Genomic DNA, 20,087 nt, shown 5'->3' on the forward strand with positions numbered 1-20,087 from the left:
GCACAAGTGGCTGAAATTATGGCAGGTGTAAGAGGGACCAGGATGTCCAAAGAATTTGTACACAAAAACGGTTGGGATAGTGGAAATCAGCATCCTGCATTGGCAAACCATCAAGGAAGAAAAGCTATCTCTGGTGTTACAAAATATTATATTTATAGTGCTTATTTGTTTTAAAAATAATCTGCACATCTGAAAAAAAATTACAAACCAATTTGACTTGCAGTAATCTCTGTTTACTTTAACGTTTCTATTGTAAGTGATCAGACATTTCTTGACCACATTTGTTTTTTGCAGCAGCTGTGTTTAAATCCATCACAACTTTCAGCCCTGGGATTCCAGCCCAAGGAGAGCACTGCTGCCAGCTCACCTGGCAGGTGTGGCCATGAAACCCTCAGTACCTGCTGTTGGTTAATGGAATAATCAGTTTTCTGTTCAGTTTCGTGTCCTGACCTCAGTCAGACAGACAACCAGAAGAAAAGACCAGGTTGGATGGGGCTTGGAGCAGCCTGGGATAGTGGGAGGTGTTTCTGCCCATGGCAGGGGGTAGAACGGGATGATTTTTGAGGCCTCCTTCAACCCATACTATCCTGTGATTCTGACTTTTGTTATGCTCTGTACTTCGTAGGGAGAATGAAAAGGGGCAAGACTGAAAGGTTTAGAAGTGAAGCCTGTGGTGCATCACTGAGAGATTCCAGAATCTTCCAGGCTGTGTGCAGACAGCCTCAAGGGATGGCTCTGCCTGAGCAGGGGCGGCACCAGATGACCCCACTGTGTATTCCAGCCTGATCCAACCTGGGACTCTGTGCTTTGCTCCCAAGATATCGTCTCCAAGTTTTAAGGGCTGTGGGGCTGCTCCCCAGAAAAACACGAATCCCAGACTGGTTCAGGTTTAAAAGACCTTAAAGCCCATCCAGTGCCACCCCTGCCATGGCAGGATCACCTTCCACTACCCCAGGTTGTTCCAAGCCTCATCCAACCTGGCCATGGACACTTCCAGGGATCCAGGGACAGCCGCAGCTTCTCTGGGCACCTGTGCCAGGGCCAGGAATTCCTCCCCAGTATCCCATCCGACAGTGGGAACCATTCCCCCTTCCCTGTCACTTGTCCAGAGTCCCTCTCCAGCTCTCCCAGAGCCCCGTTAGGCACCGGACCGGGCTCTGAGGTTCCCCTGGAGCGTCCCCTCCTGCCGGCGCAGCCCGCACCGCTACCAGCCCGGCCCCGGCCATGGCGGAGCGTCCCTGAGGCGCTCCCGGTTCCCGCCCCGCGCACGCGCACAGCCCGCCCGGAAGGCGCCGCGCAGGCGGAAGCGCGCGCGCCGGCCCGAGCCCGGTGAGAGCCCGCGAGCGGCACCGGCTGAGGGGAGCGCGGGACGGAGCCGGGGCTGAGCCGGGAGGGGAGGTGAGGGGGCTGAGGGCGGTCAGGGGACTGTGGGATAACGGGGGTGACGGCGGTCGGAGGGGCTGAGAGAGTGACGGGGCTTTGGAGTGACGAAGCTGAGGGCGGCCAAGGGGCTGAGGGGTGAGCCGGCTACGGGTGCTGAGGACTTAGCGGGCTGAGGGGGCTGAAGGGCGTGAGAGAGAGCGGCTCGAGGATTCTTGGGGGGTTGAAAGGCTGAGGGGGGTTAGGAAGAGCGAGTTGAGGAGACTGAGGGGGGTGAAAGACTGAGGGGGATGAAGGAGAGCGGGTCGAGGATTCTTAGGGGGGTGAAGGAGAGCGGGTTGAGGATTCTGAGGGGGCTGCAAGGCTCTGGAGGGTGAAGGAGAGCGGGTCGAGGATTCTGAGGGTGCTGAGGGGCAGCGGGGTCCGCTGGTGGCCGGGCCAGCTCGGGTGGGCTCGCAGCTCGGCCCGGTGCGAGCCCCCGTGGGCTCTGAGGAGGCCGGGCAGAGCAGAGGGGTGAGAGCCGGAGGTGAGAGGAGGAATAAAGGCGTCTCCTGACAGGGATTAGGGAAACAGCAGGGTTATAGACAGGTATTGCTGTAACAGATTATATCCTTCATTCAGTGTGTGCGTTTTTCAGCTGCTGAAATGTGTGCTGACACCTCTTTTAAAAGAAGTTCTATTCAGGCCCGTGCATCTATGGCTGAGTTCTGTCAGCTCCCCTGGGCCAGGGCTGGGTGTTTGTACTGGTGTAATTTATCTGAATCTTCATCGCAGGCAGTGTGGAAGGATAGCGATTCTTTGGGGTTTTTTTAGCTGTGATTTTCACCTCATGCTTACAGGTGGGATCTTGAGATCTACCTGATCAGGTGTTGCACATTCAGGGGAAGGTGAAAAGTTTGGGATTGACAAAACTGGTTTTCTCATTCCCTAAAAATTTCCTAACATTGTTATCCACAGGATACCAAGAATTGATGTATCTTTTCTTTAGGTAAAAGTGCCTCCCGTGTAGCTTAGGCACAGGTGAAAACATGCAAATATTCATGTTCACCTTCCTACCTATAGATGGAGATCTGCTGCCACAGATTAATATAATTAATTAATTAACTTCTTTTTTCCCCTTGGTGGTGGTGTTGGGTCACACCTTTCTGTGAATAATAAATACATACGGCTGGAATTGGAGAAGAATAACCTAAACATGCCTCAGATGTTGCTTGTCTGTAACTAAAACAGCAGCTCAGTGCTTCTGCTGCATGGGATTTTTGGTTTTGGTCAGTAACAAGTGTATTAAACTCACTTCAATCAAAAGATTCCTTTTCTACAAGGAAAGTCTGTGGCAGCTGTACCCTTCAAGACTGGGGTAGTTTCTTCCTTACTTTTTTCCTAGTTCAGACTAAAATTTTTCTGATTCTTTGGGTTGAAGTTTGCATGTTTTATAGTTAGTTTAGATTTTTTTTGCGTAGGGCAACATAATAATTTTCCTGTTTTTTTGTTTCTGAGTTTCACACAGCCTTCAATGTGACAGACCTAGCAATATTTCTTACTTTTACAGGATCCTTGGTGTGGTGAAATGAGCTTGGTGGGACATCAGCCCTGTTGCTTTTTGGGGGTGGAAGGATGGACAGTAATGTCTCCTGACACCAATTAACTTTTAAATAACTTTTGATTTTGTTTAAAATAAACCAGCAGTGCAGTGTTTAAAATAAACCAGGTGTGCACTTTGCATAATCTGTCTGTGGTGCTCTTAGCTGAGGAAAGAAGTGGCATTAACGTAACACTGGGGCACTAACTCACTTTTCAGCTCCTGTGCTTGTGAATAATCCAGTGAGTTGTTAATATAGGGAATGCTGGGCACAAGAGCTGGCTGTGCCGTGACAGTGACACTCTGTGTCCCCAGGTTAATAAGGCAGTGAGTGGTTAATGTTCAGCAGGGAGGGCTGGGCACAGGAGCTGGCAGTGCAGTGACAGTGGCACTCTGTGTCCCAGGTTTGTAATGCAGTGAGTTGTTAATGTAAGGAAGGTGGGCACAGGAGCTGGCAGTGCAGTGGCAGTGACACTCTGTGTCCCCAGGTTAATAAGGCAGTGAGTGGTTAATGTTCAGCAGGGAGGGCTGGGCACAGGAGCTGGCAGTGCAGTGACAGTGGCACTCTGTGTCCCCAGGTTTATAATGCAGTGAGTTGTTAATGTTCAGCAGGCAAGGCTGGCATGGGAGGTGGCAGTGCAGTGACAGTGGCACTCTGTGTCCCCAGGTTTGTAATGCAGTGAGTTGTTAATGTAAGGAAGGTGGGCACAGGAGCTGGCAGTGCAGTGGCAGTGACACTCTGTGTCCCAGGTTTATAATGCAGTGAGTTGTTAATGTAAGGAAGGTGGGCAGGAGCTGGCAGTGCAGTGACAGTGGCACTCTGTGTCCCCAGGTTTGTAATGCAGTGAGTTGTTAATGTAAGGAAGGCGGGCACGGGAGATGGCAGTGCAGTGACAGTGACACTCTGTGTCCCAGGTTTATAATGCAGTGAGTTGTTAATGTAAGGAAGGTGGGCAGGAGCTGGCAGTGCAGTGACAGTGGCACTCTGTGTCCCAGGTTTATAATGCAGTGAGTTGTTAATGTTCAGCAGGGAAGGTGGGCACGGGAGGTGGCAGTGCAGTGACAGTGGCACTCTGTGTCCCCAGGAGCCTGGAGCAGGTGGCAGCCATGGAGAAGTGGAGCCTGATGACGCTGACGGTGCTGCTGGCGCTCACCGTGCGCTGGGCCGTGTCCCTGGGCTCCTACTCGGGTAAGGCACTGCCCAGGCTGCAGCAGCCCCAGGGAGAGGGGGCCTGGGCTTGGCACAAATGGAAATGAATGGTCTTTATTGTTATTTATTTTATTGGTGTTCATATAAAATCATACATAGGAAGCAATGTGTTAATTCAACTGTTGTTATATTTAATTTCCTCTTAATTTCCCCAAGAATTTCTTTTTCTTATTTTTTGAAGCGTGCCATGATTAACATCACAGTTTGGAGCAGAACCCTGGAAAAACCAACCTTAACTTTTTTTTGCATAGTGCTCATGATCATTAATGCTTTAGGATCAATATCTGGCTGTTTTCCCCTGTGCCTTTATTTGCAGAATATTGCAGTCCACTTGTGCATTTGCCTCATATTGTCTTCTAAATTCTGTAGCAGATATGACCTTATTATTTATATTTTTATTTAGCTTACGTGTAGCTAATGCTGGTGGTAATGAAGACAGTGCAGAGGTGACATGGAGTGAGCAATGGCTCTGCCTTGTAGCTGTACCTCCTTAAGCTTGTTTACAGCAGGAGCCAGAGCTGCATTCTGGTAATGGATGAGTTTTTCTCCTCCTCGTGTCAGAAGGCTTGCAAAGAATTAGCAAGTTCCTTTCCAAGCCTCCCAGTTCCATTCCCACACTTGCACAAGGCTTGCTCTCTGCACATTTAAAAAAAGATAAAAGATGAACCAATACTTTCAATCCTCATCAGCCCAAAGAATCACAAGTCAAGTTCTACTCTGGTTTTTTTTGAGGCAATGGGGAGCCCCATCCCCTGAGCTGCTCAGGAGCATTCTGGTGATTTTTAACTGGTAATTCTGGGCTTCATTTATTTGAAGAATTTGCTTGAAGCTGAACTGCATTTCCAATTGTTTTGGTTTGAGTTTGCTTTCTCACAATGCCATTTCTGAGAGGTCTGTAGGTGCCTGAGGTTTTTACCCATTTCTAGGCAGGGAACACCCTGGCTTCAGGCACACACTGAATTTCTCTTGCAGTGCAAGAGGATTTATTTAGAATTCCGTTGCTAACTAGATTTTTGTAAGTTGATTTAATTTCATCCCAATCAAGATTGTGGAAGAGAGTCTAAAATAAAGCCTGAGCTAAAATAACAATTTTTAAATCTCATTTCCTCCCCAGTGCTGATATAACTGCTTTTGGAATAGGAAAAGCTGAATCTGATCCAGTCCAACAAATTATTAAAGCTTAACTTTGAGCACTGGCTGCCTGTAAAAAGGCAAACCCCAGTGTTAGAGCTCCCAAGCACATAAATCCACTGGGATTATTTTTTTCCTCTTTGCCTTCCTGCAGATGTGATAAACTTTTAATTCCACCCTCATTTACTGTGCACCCCTGGATCTCTGTCTCATTCCCACCCTGTTCCTTGCCATCAGTGCTTTTGGATCTGCCTCTGGAATTCAATGAAGAAACAAAAACTAATACCTGGTTTTGAAAAATTACCATTAGTGATGGCCTGGTCTTCAAGAATTACTGAGGAAAATTTTGATTTCATAGGTTAATGCCTGATTTTTTAATGCATTGCCAAATTCCTGCTAAATACAGGTATTGAGAGGCAGCTTCAAACACTTAAAATTCTGTTCCCAGGTTAACCACAAAACTGAATAAGATCAGTACTTTTAAGATATTTGTGAGCCTTTTAAAATAAATTATTCCAGTTTTATTAATTTTTAACTAGGTTTGTCTGTGTACTTGCTGCTTTCTGTAGATGGAAGCTAAATGTGCATTGTCAAACTAGCTGACGAATAGTTGGCTTTTAATAATCAAACCTTTGGATTAAGATCTTTTGATCATTCTGAAGCCACTTAATTATTTTCATCCCTTTTTTCCCCTCAAGATTGAGAAATTGATACTCACACAAACACTCTAAAATTTGGGTAATGTCTATTTTGTGTTTCAGTGATTCAAATATCTATTTTGTATTTCAGTAATCCAGTGGCAGATTCTTTGTTCCACTGTCTTAGAGCTACAGAATTGACACTGATGAAGCTCCGGTGACCTCAGTTATTTGGGAAACTTTAATCTGAATCTGTGAGAGTGGAGATAATCTGCTCTCTCCACCCCCAGGAAGGAATCAGCAGAGATAAGAGGTCCTTTGCACTTTCTGGGAATGAATTGCACATTGCTGAGCTGGTGGGATTCCCACAAACATAGATCATGGTAAAAGCACAGATGGCTTTCCTATATTTTAAAGAACCTCTTAAATCTCTGTCTGGCTCATGTCAATATTTCAGTGGGAGCACAATCAGTCTGGTTTCTGTTCTCAATGAGCAGGTTCATAGAAGTAAATAAACTCTGGGAAGATGCTTTGCATGCTGCCATTATCACAGTTAGGCTTCCATCAAGGGCAGTATTTGACATCTGAAGTATTTGCAATGATGAATCTATGAAAATAGCAAATAATAGTATTATAATGATATGAATAGTCAGGTACCATGGCATGGCTGAAACAAGTGAGAATATTGACAATTATCACACACCAAGGAGCGCAGCAGCTCCCACAGAATCACTGTAACATGTCCATTATGTGCATTTTCCTAGTTCAGGGAAAGTACCACATTTTTCATCTGCACTTGGAAATGATTTTTTTTGTCAGATGAGGAAGCAGTTCTTCACAGCAGAGTATCTTGATAAATGCTCATTGCAGAAATCTCCAGAAAGCCAAAAGAACACACATCTTTTTTTTTTTTCTCTCTGTTAGACTGCATGATGAAGTCTCTATTTGCTCTCAATACAGAGGGATGGAGAATTAAATTAGTAATTAATATGCAATCCATAACTGGGGGAAAGCAATCTATAAACCAAATAATGTCCTGAATGCTGTGTCCTCTCCTCCTAGGGGCAGGAAACCCACCCATGTATGGAGACTACGAGGCTCAGAGGCACTGGCAGGAGATCACCTACAACCTCCCCATCAGGCAGTGGTAGGTGCTGCTCACAAAGGGAGAATGGGGGGGAAAACTGCTGGTGTTTGACACCTCTGAGTTCATTGTTTGCTTCCATGATCCATGGGATTTTTCAGTGTGGGCATTCTGGATCCTAGATTTAAGTGTAGTGAGCTTTGTTTGTGCAGATCATGTAAAACTGGAGGAGAATTATTATAAATATTTTATTTGGTTTTCCATTATTCCTAATATTCTTTAGAGTAAAAAATTAGTCCATATATGTGCTACAAATCAAATTGGAATAAATTGGAATTCCAGCTCATCTTCCAGCAAGGACAGGGGTGTTTTGGGTGTGTGGTGTAATTTTTCTGTGGCTGTCTGTTGGAGAACAGACTAATCTGACAAAATAGAAAATTAATGCAGTTGTGTTCTGTAAATACATGTGAACTCTGCAGATGGCTCTGTGTAGTGACTTCAGACCATCCTGTTGGACAAAAATGAAAATATAGGAACTTTTTTTCCTGTGATATCCAAACCCTGACCGTGCCAGAGTTGGGATCAGAGGTGTTACATAATAATGGAGTTGGCAGCTTTGATCCACTCTGCTACACTGAGCTGCATCTCCTTAAAATGAGGAGTTTCAGCAGCCAATATCCCCAGGGGCCAGCTCAGACCCTGCTGCAGGCTGGCTTTGGCTGAGGGGCTGCCAGGTGGGCACCTTGGGCTTCTCTTTGCTCTCTGGTTCTGTAATTGATGTAGTTTTACATTGATAATTGAAGGGGTTTTTGGGGTGGGTCTGCTGGGGAATTGAATCTTTAACAGAGCAAAGTGGGTGTTTGGAACAGCACATCTTGGCTGATGTGCAAGGGATTGCATTCTAGGATTTAAATATTTCTGGTTTATATTATTCTGTGAAGTCCTTCAGGAACATCCTTTTTTATTCTACTCTTAATTAATATTACTGGTATTAATTAATATTACTTAATATTACCGGATACATAAGGATTGTTTTTTCTTTTTTTAAAATTCTACTGTTAATTAAAACTCTGAAAGCTTCCTTACTAAATATCACTGGATATATGAGTTGTTTTTATTTTTTTTTTTTATTCTACTGTTAATTAAAACTCTGAAAGCTTCCTTACTAAATATCCATGGATATATAACTTTGTTTTTATTTTTTTTAATTGAAAACTTTATGGAAGGTAAAATGAAAAAATAAACCCCTACAACTGGCAAGTGCCCTGCAAGTTGCAAACTGTGACATTCTGCATGAAGAATCTGCACTGCCTTGGCAGGAGCAATCTTGAATTGTAGGATAAGAGGCAGAGATGCAACTCAAAGAAATGTGATTTATCATCTGTGCAGAAGACACTTCAGGCAGCTCATAAAGAATTCAAGAAATATCATTGACTATTATAAATGTCAAAAATTGGCTGCATTTGAGGAGAGGCAGTGGAAGAGGCAGGAGCCTGCCCCGTGGCAGTGGGAGCAGGCAGGCAGTGTTTCAGTGGGGGGTGGGAAGGGGCTGGGACTCCTTGGACAAACCCCTCTGATCTCATTTGGGAGAGCTGACTTCCCTTTGCCTGCTGCCACAGAAATCCTCACACCACATAATCCCAAATGGGAAAATCCTTTTCCTTCCTTTCACGTGGTCCTCCTGGGTTTGGAGGTAGAACCAGGAGCTTTTCTCTCCACTGAAGTGAGTTTTAGCAGCTTTTTCCCCAAACCCAAATATGTGAATTCTGCATCACTTTTGCTGTTATTTTGTTGCTTGAGACTTTTTTAATGTGCAGTAAAATTAGGCAGGTATAGATGTTGCCACCTTCTATTTTGAATTTGGAATGCATTTAGCATTCAGTCTTTTCCTTGGATAAAACCAAGCTGGAAATGCAGTCTTTAAATTGAATTTTATTTTTTTAGGTACTTCAATACAAGTGACAACAACCTGCTGTACTGGGGCCTGGATTACCCACCTCTCACTGCCTATCACAGCTTTGTGTGTGCCTACATGTAAGTTCAGTGTTTGACATCCTGTGTTACATTTTTCTCTCTGGATATTCAGCTTTCCCTGTGAGCCACTGCTGGATGTGGGATGCCCAGGGGAAAGTGCTGCAGGAACAGGGGGCATTGCCTGGGAAAGCTCTCGTGTGTGCAGAGCCCAAGTGACATTTGATGAGTGCATATCATGGAAATAGAATTCTGTTATTGGAATACTTTTTCCACAAGGGCTTTGCTGCTGTTGGAATGAGGCTTATGGAATAAGAATGTAGGTTAAAGTGCACAGGCACAGCTATGTGGGGCATCTATGTGAACTGTAAATGGTTTATATTTAATACTTAGGCATGAAAGGTATTTACAATTGTTTTTTTTTAAAGTCCCTGGAACCAGACTGGAGGTGGTTATCTTGTCCTAATAAATATTGTATTCCATTTTTACTGTTTCCAAAGGTTATTTTTTTTAATTGTGAAACAGTCTATAGTGTAAACTGATCTAGTGGTGAGGAAAGCTTTCATTGATCACTATTGCTCTCTGAAATATTTCTTCTCATTCATCTTAATTCTTGGAATCTGCTCCTGTCTGTGTCATCTTTATTGCTGCAAGGAGTGTAAAGGGAAATGAGAACTGTCTGCATTTTGATGTGTCTGTACTTTGTTTTACAGTGCAAAGTTAATAAATCCTGATTGGGTTGCTCTGCACACATCTCGGGGCTATGAGAGCCAGCCCCATAAGTTATTTATGCGTACAACAGGTAGGGAGATTATATTTCCTTGGCATCATCCTGCACATTTGTCTTGCTTACTAATTCAGCATGTTTAATTTGCAGCTTCTCTCTCTTTACTGCTTTATTCTCAGGTTTTATATTGGGTCCATTTGCAGGTCCATTTCTGAGCCAAATTCCTCCATTATTTCCTCTTCTGCCCTCATTTGTGACCTGATAAATATAAAATATAGAAACAAGTTTTCAACCCAAGTAATCAATTAAAAACTCTAAAACACAACTACTCTTTGTAGCACAGACCCACTTTTTAATTTTGAAAATATTCTTGTTTTCCCTTCTATTCTAATAAATAGTCTTTTATTTGTAGCTTAACTTGATTTTTATTGTGAAATTATTTTACATGTAGCCTGGCTCTTCCTGACTTAATCTCTGGAGGTATCAGAGATCTTCATTAGGAGCTGATCTCAAAGGCAGAGATATTTGATATTTTTACTGTGAGAAAAAAAGTAAAAATTAATTTTACTACTTGTATTCTAAATTTGTCTTCCACCATTTGATAATTTTGAACTGCAATCAAATGCAGAAGGAGATTTGTACCATAATTTAGTAGCTGCAGCAGTAGGACAGCAAACAATTTGGCCAGTGAACTCTTGTTTCTTGTTACCATTTTTTCATTTGAAATGTCTTTTGCATTTTCTAACACAAAATGCTTTTTGATTGCAGCAGCAGAATTTGTTGTTCATCAGTAGCTTTTCTGTACCTCACAAACCTCTCAGTCTGCTCGCTGGTAATTGATTGAATTGAAAAAAAATAAAAATCACTAGTATTTAATTACCCTTGAAATGGTTGTTATTAATTTTGAAATCAACTCACTTGACACAACACTGATGGATCTGGAGAGCTGATAAACACTTTTTAACAGGGGCCATTAGAGGAGTGCATTAAAATAATTCAGGGTAGTCAATGGCAGCTTTATTTTAAGCTTCAGTGTGTTTGTTTTGCTAACACCTTGGTTATATTTGTTTAGTTGTAGCTTAAGCTGGCAAAACCACTCACCCCTGGATAACTGAAATGTTTAAACAGCTCCTTGGAGCCACTGCACATTTGCTGAAAGTGGTTTGTGGAAATAATCTGAGGTTTTTAGGACAACTCAAGGAGAATTCACCTGCTGTACATTCCCTGGGCAGGGGACCCTGCTGGCTCTGTTTCTTGTCCCCTCTCACAAACGCCTGCTGTGGGCAGGTGCTGAAAGCCAAATCCCTGCTCTCAGTGCCTTTATTCCCATCACTGCTAATTCCCACAGAGACTGGGATAATTGGGGTTTATTCCCTGCCCCAGGCTCTCAGTGCTGCCCCCAAGCTGGGTGCAGCAGGGCTGGTTCCTGGGGGCCATTCCCGAATGCCTGCCCTGCTGTGGCATGTCAGGAACTAGAGACTGACTGAGGCTGTGCCAGCAGCCAGGACAGCTGAACACGTGGCAGCAGCAGCTTGGGGACATCAGAAATGAGCCTGAGAAACATTAACAAGATCAAATTCTGTAGACCTGGTTCTTTTTGTCCTTTGAAGTGGAACTGCCCGGTTTATTTCTGATATTTTGATGTTTATTTGCCTGTGGTTTTTCCTTGCCTCCTCCTTGTGGGAGGATTCTAATGGAAAGTTAATCTTTATTTTTCAGTGTTTGTTGCTGATCTGCTGGTTTATATCCCTGCAGTTATTTTATATTGTTTTTCCTTGAAAGAAACATCTGCTAAAAAAAAGGCAAGTACCTAGTGTGTGTAAATTAAACAAAGAAAACACTGTTAGAACAGAGTAGAAGTGTAACACTGGTTAATTAACACCTAGAACACCCTGATGGCTTCCCTGTAACACTGATGGCAACCACTATAGCTTATATTATAAGCTTTTGACTTTAAAACATTTAAAAAGTCTTTTTTAAATCTTACAGCAGTTATTTTAATGCTTTTAATTACAAGATTTTCCATTAATTTATTACTTGAGTAGTAAAAGAAAACCCAAAAAAATATTTGGGGGGGTAGGGGGAATTTGTGCTTTGTCTTGAACACTCCTTACAGTAGATTTTGGAATAACAAATCTGATTTTGGAGTGGTTTAACATAGGTGTAGGTGATCTTGGAGCTGTTGTAAAGGGCAGGCAATATTCAATATTTTCTAATTTATGGCAAATCTTTATCCTTTTTTATTAATGGCAAATGATGACTTGTAGAGAATAAGATTCCTACCTATAGGATGCACCATGGAGGGGCACGTTTTTGTACTGAAGTAGTTCCTCTGTCTAAGGTCTAATTTTGGACTAATTCTTTTTCCCCTCTCTTTTTTGATCCTTCTTGCCAGGTTTCCAGTGCTCTCTGCATCCTGCTTTACCCAGGCCTCATCCTTATTGACCATGGGCACTTCCAGTATCCTTGTTCTGCATGGAAATGAATTCTGTTTATGGAATTACTGCTCCTTAGCACTTGTTAGCTGAGCAGGGAGTGGCTGTGGTGTTCAGAGCCATCTGGGGGGTTCTGCCCACCCCAAACAGTGATATCAAAGGATGCTGCAAGTCTGAAACACATTGGAGATAAAAATTATTGCTATTGGCACAAATCAATCCCAACATGAATATCACTCTTGCCATGCCTCCAGCTGATCTCCCTGGCAGTCACTTGACTGCAGCAGCATCAGTGGGGCTGTGACAGGGAGGAGAGTGATGGGCTGTGCTCCTGTGATTTGTGTGTGCACAGGGAATGCCCTTAGATCTTCCCAGGCTGGCAGAGCAGTGGCAGGGGGAGCTGTGTGCAACCTCCCCTTGTGCCTTGGCTGCCCAGCTCAGGGAGGTGAGTTCAGGGCTGCCTGGTGCCACCTCCACAGGGGCTCCTTGTTAATAATCCTGATTTTATACTGGCTTTGTACAGGGGCAGCCCAGTGCTGTCAGCTCACCCCGTGCTGGAGGTGCAGCACTGCTGCTAGGCAGGGATTTCCTGATTCCCTGCAGGTTTCTGTGCCAGCCCTGCCACTGTGCTGTCACCAGTGCCACCCTCTGAGCAGCCCCAGCAAGGCAGGGATTGCTTTCCCTGAGCTGCTGCACCATCAGGGCCTCGGTGTGAGTTTGCTGATGTGAAATCAATGAGGTGTCAAATACACCTGGTGATGGGGAGTGGGAAATGTGAGTGGGCTGAGAGCTCCGTGGGCAAGCTGGATGTGTTGTCACAGCTGCTTAGCTTGACAGAGGGAAAACAAAATATTGTGACATTTCTGACAATACAAGAAACACAAGGGACTGTTTACAAGGGATGGAGTGACAGGACAGGAGGGAATGGCTTCCCACTGCCAGAGGGTGGGTTGGGATTGGGTATTGGGGAGAAATTCCTCCCTGGGAGGGTGGGCAGGCCCTGGCACAGGGTGCCCAGAGGAGCTGTGGCTGCCCCTGGCAGTGCCCAAGGCCAGGCTGGAGCAGCCTGGGACAGTGTCAGTGTCCCTGCCATGGCAGGGGTGGCACTGCATGTGCCTTAAGGTCCTTTCCAATTCAAACCTGTCTGGGATTCTGTCTTTACTGTTTTTTCTAAGTTTTTCAAAAAACAAGTAAAAACCAAAGCTTTTGTTACAGTTTACAAAAATTACAAAACTTTGTTGCAGTTTAATAGTAAGTGTAGCTTAGTCTCTTCAAAATCTGAGCCTGGGAAGCTCTTCTCAAAGTCACAAGGCGGTAACATTGTTTTTAGCAACTCTTTCTCATTGTTGGAGCAGGATTAGCAGTCGGGGTACTGGTCATGGGTGAGGGTGCCTTGTGTGTGGAACAGAATCACAAAGCCTTCAGAAGTCCTTGAAGGAAATTACACATAATTTAAACACAGATTGGAATATTCTGCATGTGTCTTGTGGGAGCTGGGAGGGAAAGCTTGTGAGAGCTTTATCATTACTCATGTAAATACCAAGAAGAAAATGTTCCTTGTTGCAGAGAACTGTCACTGCCACCATAGCTGGCTTGGCTGGATGCATGTGTAATTACATGTGTAATTAACACACACAGAATTTGCCTTCAGATTTGCCTGGGCAAGCTCTGAATCAAACTTTGGAAATCTAAAAATGACACTTCCAATGGAAGTAAATTTTTTATCTTTGGGGGCAACATAGTCACAACTGGCAACATGTTCTTAAAGCTAACTTGGCAAAACTCATTTTGCAAACTATTTCTGCTTTCCCCCAGGGCATAAATTGCTGCCTTCCAGAAGTGAGATGTGTGTCTTGTCCTTGACATAAAAAACCATATACAACTCAGTGAGCCTTGGCTTGGCCCTGTGGGCTGTGCTTTGTTTGTCCCATGACTGGGACCTCCTGGGCTCTGTGGCATTTTGCTTGGCCTTAAATTATAAGCAAATGGAGCTCTACCATTCCCTGCCCTTTTTTTGCTATTTACTTGGAAAGTGCTTCAAGAAGGGACTGAAAGGAAAGGGGTAAGTGGATTTAAAGTGTTTTATCCTCCCCAGGAGTCAGCCTGGCATGGGGAATGGGGTTGTCCTTGTGTGCAGGTGGGCATTCCTGGGTTCATTTCTGTGGGAATGAGCTGTGTGAGGTGCTGCTGTCCTGCAGGATTTGTGGCAGCCCTGCTGTGCTGATGTGCTGTGCTGTTGCAGGTTGGTGCTCTTGGCCAAACTGGCAGGGACAGTGCTGGTGTCCTTCGCTGCCTGCTGGCTCCCGTTCGGCACCGACGTGGAACAAATCATGCAAGTACTCAGAAGACTCTTTCCCATTGACAGAGGCTTGTTTGAGGCATGCATGTTTTCTTCTCCCACCCACTGCCCTGTCCTGTATTCTTAGATCCCTGGAGAAACCTTCAGGCTGACCTTTAGGATTTCATGGGGGAGACAAGCGCAGGGCGAGTAACTCGAGACGGCTTCTTCAGCAGTCCCTTCTTGCCAGTTATTTAATCCAGTGTTTAACCCCAGCTCAGCTGGCATCTTCCAGGATATTATACCAGGAGACAACACTTATCCCATCATCAACCCCATACTTCAATCCATACATTTTTCCATTGAAATAGATTCCATAGTAATTGACAGTGTCACAAGATGTCACCTTGAAAGTGAATGGATACAGCCTCTTGGGTTCTGCTCCCCTCTTTTCAATGGGATTAATTATTTTTTAAAAATAATTTTTAAATGGTGTTTTAGATACAGCCTAGAACTTCCTTTTTGACCCACCTTGTGCAGTTTCCACAATATTTTCCAAAACGTTTTAGGCCACTTCTGCTTTTGGTTTTGCTCATGGTGTGGACATGCCCGTGCTGAAGGTGCTGAGCCTTAATCCAGTCACTCAGTTCCTCATTTACAGAATGGCAATGCCACAGGAATTTGGGATAAAAGAAAGGATTCCCATGCCCAAATGGCAATGCCACAGGAATTTGGGATAAAAGAAAGGATTCCCATGCCCAAATGGCAATGCCACAGGAATTTGGGATAAAAGAAAGGATTCCCGGGTCACAGGGAGTTGCTGCTGTTTTAACTGGGGCATGAGTCAATATTACACTTTTTACAGCAGATTCTTAATTTCAGGCCCAACCCAGAAAATGAAGCTTTGAATTTCCAGGTTGTCACAAGGAATTAAAGCAAGTTCTCATGTAGTTTGATTAATCTTAATTATTCTTTTAAACTTTTTCAGATGTAAATAATATCACAACTGACACTTTTTCCTCCCAAAAGTTAGTGCTGATGTACCAAAGGTAGTGGAGGTGTTCTTAGTGTATTCTCTGCTGGCTTATTTAAAAAACACCAAACAACCTCAAAAAAACCAGTGACCCTTTTCCTTGAGAATTATTTGGAATTTATGAAGGAATCGTTTTGCTCAGCACACCTTTTATTGAGTACCAAGTTTCAAAAGAAAATCTTTAAATGACAATAAGCAACGAGTCTGAAAGAGCTGGAGGATTTTAGTCTAATATTAGCCCAAATATTTTCTGAGCTGCTCAGGGCAGCGACTTGCTGGATGCTGATGGAGATAAAATGAGAATTTGTGCACGTAAGCAGCGCTCAGTAACTTGGCCTGGGGTGTGACAGGTTGTGTGCAGCTCCCATTTGCAGCCAGGGTGTGCCAGTTCCCATTTGCAGCCCGGGAACACTTGCTGGTGGCTGTGAGGAGGTGCTGGCGCTGCCAGGGCAGATTCCGGGCGCTGCCAGCGGGACCCAAGGCTCAGTTGCTGCTGGGAGTTGTGTCCACACAGCTGTGCCCCCAGCAGCTGTCTGGGGATGAGTTTCACCAGCAGGAGAGCTGCAGTTACAAATCTAATTTTGAAAGTGATCCTAGCACAAGTGCTAATGTCTTTAGAGCTGTTGATTTATTGGGGTTAACTCTGTCAGTGCTAGCGGGCAGCGAGCAGGGCAGGTAGGGAGGGAACAGCACACAGGGAGAGAGGATTCACATGGGCCAGGGTTTACCCAGGGACAGTCTCACAGCCTTACTCCACAAAACCTCTGCTCTCATGGGTTAAGCTGTTGTCTCTGGTGCTGAAGAATTATTTCTCACTTATTTTAGAGCCTGTTTTAATTTGGTCTCTTGAAAAATTCCATTTTTGAAGAGCACAATCATCCTCAGTACATCTGAGAATGTGATGTACTCCTGCAAGTGTTCCTTGCACTCTCATGGCAGAAACCCAACAATCCCCACCTCCCAAGCCCCATTGTTCCCACAAACCTGAGTGTAATTAGATATAATTATCACTGATTGCCTTTTCATTTCCTTCCAGGATAAAGTAGCCAATATTTGGTGCAGTCTAAGTGTCCTTATAAAGATAAAGAATGTAATATCTCCTCGAACTCAGCTAAAACTCAGGTAAGACATAACTGGAGTGCCTTACGTGGATTTATCTGCAATATTTTCTGCAAGAGGAGTAAATTTTCTTAAATTGTATTCTTTCCTATACTGTAGTTTTCTGCCAAGTCATGTTGGAGAAATACTGAGAATATTTATGACTAGAAAATTCCCCGCTTATTTATACAGTGATTTAAGCTGCCTGGTTAAAACTGAGTTAAGTTTTTCAAATTTAAAGAATTCAAATATCTTTCAACACTCTTAATAGTCAAGCTCCCAGTTCTCCTTGCCTCAGTGAAGAATTCAGGTCTGGCTCTGCAGAGGGAAGTGTTAATGGCTCTAGTCACTCATGTACTAAAACTGTTTTTCTTCCCCAATGCTTTAGTTTTGCTGTGACATTCCTGAGCCTGCTCCCTGCCTGTATCAAGCTCACTGTCCAGCCTTCCCTGCGAGGGTTTAAGTTTGCCTTGGTGAGTGTTTGCTGTTCACTGCTCCTGTTCTGTGTCCACCACGGGCACTGGAGGGCAGCCAGCAGTGCTTGTGCAGGGCACAGAGGGTGGGAGCCATCAAATGCTGCAGGAATTGGTTAAAAAGTGTTTTACTGTCTCAAATCCAGGGCTCTGACCTGGCCCTTAAACCCAGACTTGTTCCTCAAGCTCAGTTTTCTTTATTTAACTCTGTATTTTTATTATCTTCCTCTGAAGAGCCTTTGGAAGATTCCACACACATTTAAACCTCACACAGAATTGGGATTTCTCCTCTTTTTGTTTGGCTTCCAAAGTGCCAGTTTTTCTTCCTTCACTGGCTGCAAAATTCCATTAAAAATTCCCCAAATGGACATTGTGAGCTCATGAGTGGTTTGGAAGTAAAATGATCCCATTTTCCAAAATGTTTGCCTTCTCTTAGTCACATCATTGAATTGAAGCACATTGCCATGACTCCTGTGCAAAAACTGAGTTCTCCTTGAAATCAGAATTAGATGGAGCTGGGTCCAAGTTTCAGAGTTGCAAGATGATTTCTCTTTTTAATTTTATTACAACATTACCTAAAACTAACATTTATCCTAAGAACTGGTTGGTTTGACATGTTTTTATTTGGTGGGGGAATAAAAAGACAGTTTGTTTACTTTTCCTGTTGGCTGCTCATGATGAGGAGTAAAATTTCCTGTCAAAAATGGGGTAATTCTTACCAGGAGTGGGATTTGCCAGTGCCTGTGTGTGGGAATGTTGTGATTTCTTGCTCTTGTCAAGGAGCTGAGCAATAGTGAGGCTCTACCTGAAGGACTTTGTGGCTAATTCTGGATAAAGTTCCAAACAAGGAACTTTGTGAGGGTGGCACGGGAGCTGCTCTGGGGTTTGCACTGCAGGAAATGCAGCAGTTAACTGGAAAACTCAGCTGCTTTCAGCCTGCACCTGCAGCCACCAAAGCAGAGCTTTGCTTGGCAGTCCCAGGCTGACACCTCTCTGCTCTCTCTCCTAAGGTCAGCTGTGCTTTGTCATTTTTCCTGTTCTCCTTCCAAGTCCATGAAAAATCTATTCTTCTCGTGTCAGTGTAAGTAAATAATTTTTCTGTGGATAAAATTTCATCTTTTCCTCATCTTCTTATTGCATGCTGCTTTCACTTGCAAATAGATCAGATTTTAACAACTCTGCACATTTGCTTTTCTGCATCAGTTGTAAATGAAGGTGTGTGAGCAGAGCCAGGCTGGTGTGTCCTTCCAGTGCTGCCTGTGGGGACAGTCACCAGCACTGCTGCTCCCTGGGGACACCCACAGGGACTGGGAGTGCTCTTTGATATGGGAATGGTTGATTTCTCTTTTTCTTCCTCTCATTCTAGCCCAGTCTGCTTAATCATAAATGAAATCCCCTTCATGGCCACGTGGTTTCTACTTGTGTCAACTTTCAGGTGAGTTGGGAGAACTGTTAACAGAGCTGGAGAGGCACTGGGGACAAGGGATGGAAGGACAGGAGACAGGGAATGGCTCCCAGTGCCACAGGGCAGGGATGGATGGGAGATTGGGAATTGTTCCCTGGCAGGGTGGGCAGGCCTGGCACGGGTGCCCAGAGCAGCTGTGGCTGCCCCTGGATCCCTGCAGTGCCCAAGGCCAGGCTGGAGCAGCCTGGACAGTGGAAGATGTCAGGATGAGCGTTAAGGTTTCTTCCAACCCAAGCCCATCAGTGCTTCCATGCAAACCCTGTTCTGCCCCAGTTAGGGATAAAGGGATGAATTATTTACTGCTGTTCCCTCCTCTCCCTGCTGGCCCTGTCCCCCCCAGCCTGCTGCCCCTGCTGCTGAAGGACGAGCTGCTGCTGCCCTACGCTGTCACCACGCCCGCCTTCCTGGCCGTGTGCCTGGCCTCCTTCTCCATCCTGGAGAAGACCTCAGCCGAGGACCTACAGCTCAAGGCCTTTTCCCTCTCCCTCAAGGGCTATGTGTCCTGGGTTAAGTCCTTTCCCAGGATTGTCAGGAGCCTGGTAAGCCAATTTTATTCCTTTGCCTCTTCCCTGCAGCTTTGCCCAGCCCTGAAGCACCAGTGCAGGGAGGCTGTCCCTTTTAGTGCCACTGCAGAGCACCCAGCAGTGAGGTGCTGCCCGAGGTGCTCCACGGCTCCCTCGCTGTTTGTTGCAGTTCCTGCTGTCCCTGGCCCTGATGGGGGCGCTGTCGGCGCTCAGCGCTGCCGTCCCTCCTCCCCCGCGCCTGCCCGACCTGTTCCCCCTGGCCGTGGCCGTGGTGTCCTGCCTGCACTTCCTGCTCTTCCTGCTCTACTTCAATGTGGTGATGCTCTGGGACTCCAAGAGTAGAGGGCAGAAGAAAATCAGTTAATGGAGCTGGAGCTGCAGGACTGAGGGGGCTCAGTGAGAGTGCCAGCACTGCAGAGGAGCCTGTGGGTGACGGACACAACTCGAGGCAAGCCAGGAAAAACCTTTTGCTTATTTAAACACAAAACAATCAAAGACTGTTTTAAAGGAGAAATATTTTGAAGAGCATTGGGAATGGGATTTGTTTTCTTTGGAAGTGTTATACTTTTGTTACCATTTGTAAACCTAAAACGCTTAATAAAGGACCAAATTTTGAATTAATGCTAAAATACTGTATTAGCAAAAGCAGCATGAAGTTTTCTCCTTTCCCAGCATAAAAAGCCCAAGGAAGCCGTGCAGGTAAAGTGTAAACTTGTGTTTATTCAGCACTGAAGTTGTGCTGCTGAACTGCTTTATGGCACAAACCTGGTGTGTGGCACCAGTCACTGTCCCCCTTTGCTGGGGGCTCTAAAACTGCTGCAGATCTCTTTAACAAGACTGAAAAGCCAAAACTTTTGGTTCTACTGCAATAAAAGCTGAGGTGCTGCAGTGCAGTTTGAAAATACCCAAACCCCTTATTAAACTGCACAGCAATTTGCAGATGTAAACTGAACTCAACTCTGCAATTTCTCCCCGGGCACAGCTCAGCCTCCAAAGCCAATAATTCAGAAAATACAAATTGATTGAGTAATTATAAACATAACAAAGCATGGAGGAAGAAA

At 44.7% G+C, this 20,087-nt stretch overlaps 1 protein-coding gene across 1 annotated transcript; it reads left to right on the plus strand.

Annotated features, from left to right (window-relative positions):
• The first annotated feature begins 1,319 nt into the window (after positions 1-1,319).
• On the plus strand, positions 1,320-19,655 carry ALG6 (ALG6 alpha-1,3-glucosyltransferase). The gene is made up of 15 exons (XM_054285981.1): positions 1,320-1,398; positions 4,045-4,148; positions 7,001-7,085; positions 8,967-9,056; positions 9,707-9,795; positions 11,440-11,522; positions 12,116-12,180; positions 14,032-14,217; positions 14,398-14,533; positions 16,503-16,588; positions 16,953-17,037; positions 18,048-18,118; positions 18,404-18,472; positions 18,843-19,041; positions 19,196-19,655. The coding sequence occupies exons 2-15, from the start codon at positions 4,067-4,069 to the stop codon at positions 19,388-19,390; spliced, it is 1,521 nt and encodes a 506-aa protein (XP_054141956.1). The 5' UTR covers positions 1,320-1,398; positions 4,045-4,066; the 3' UTR covers positions 19,391-19,655.
• The last annotated feature ends 432 nt before the right edge of the window (positions 19,656-20,087 follow it).

Source organism: Melozone crissalis, unplaced genomic scaffold, assembly GCF_028551555.1.
Source record: "Melozone crissalis strain CALT ecotype California unplaced genomic scaffold, PUWL_Pcris_2 ptg000045l_1, whole genome shotgun sequence".
Lineage (NCBI taxonomy): Eukaryota > Metazoa > Chordata > Aves > Passeriformes > Passerellidae > Melozone > Melozone crissalis.

Excerpts from the sequence above, each read along its gene's own strand:
- ALG6 (XM_054285981.1), top strand. The coding sequence starts at position 4,067 with ATGGAGAAGTGGAGCCTGATGACGCTGACGGTGCTGCTGGCGCTCACC. Across the intron at positions 9,057-9,706 it reads AGCTTTGTGTGTGCCTACAT|TGCAAAGTTAATAAATCCTG; the intron begins GTAAGTTCAGTG and ends TTTGTTTTACAG. Across the intron at positions 9,796-11,439 it reads GTTATTTATGCGTACAACAG|TGTTTGTTGCTGATCTGCTG; the intron begins GTAGGGAGATTA and ends TTTATTTTTCAG.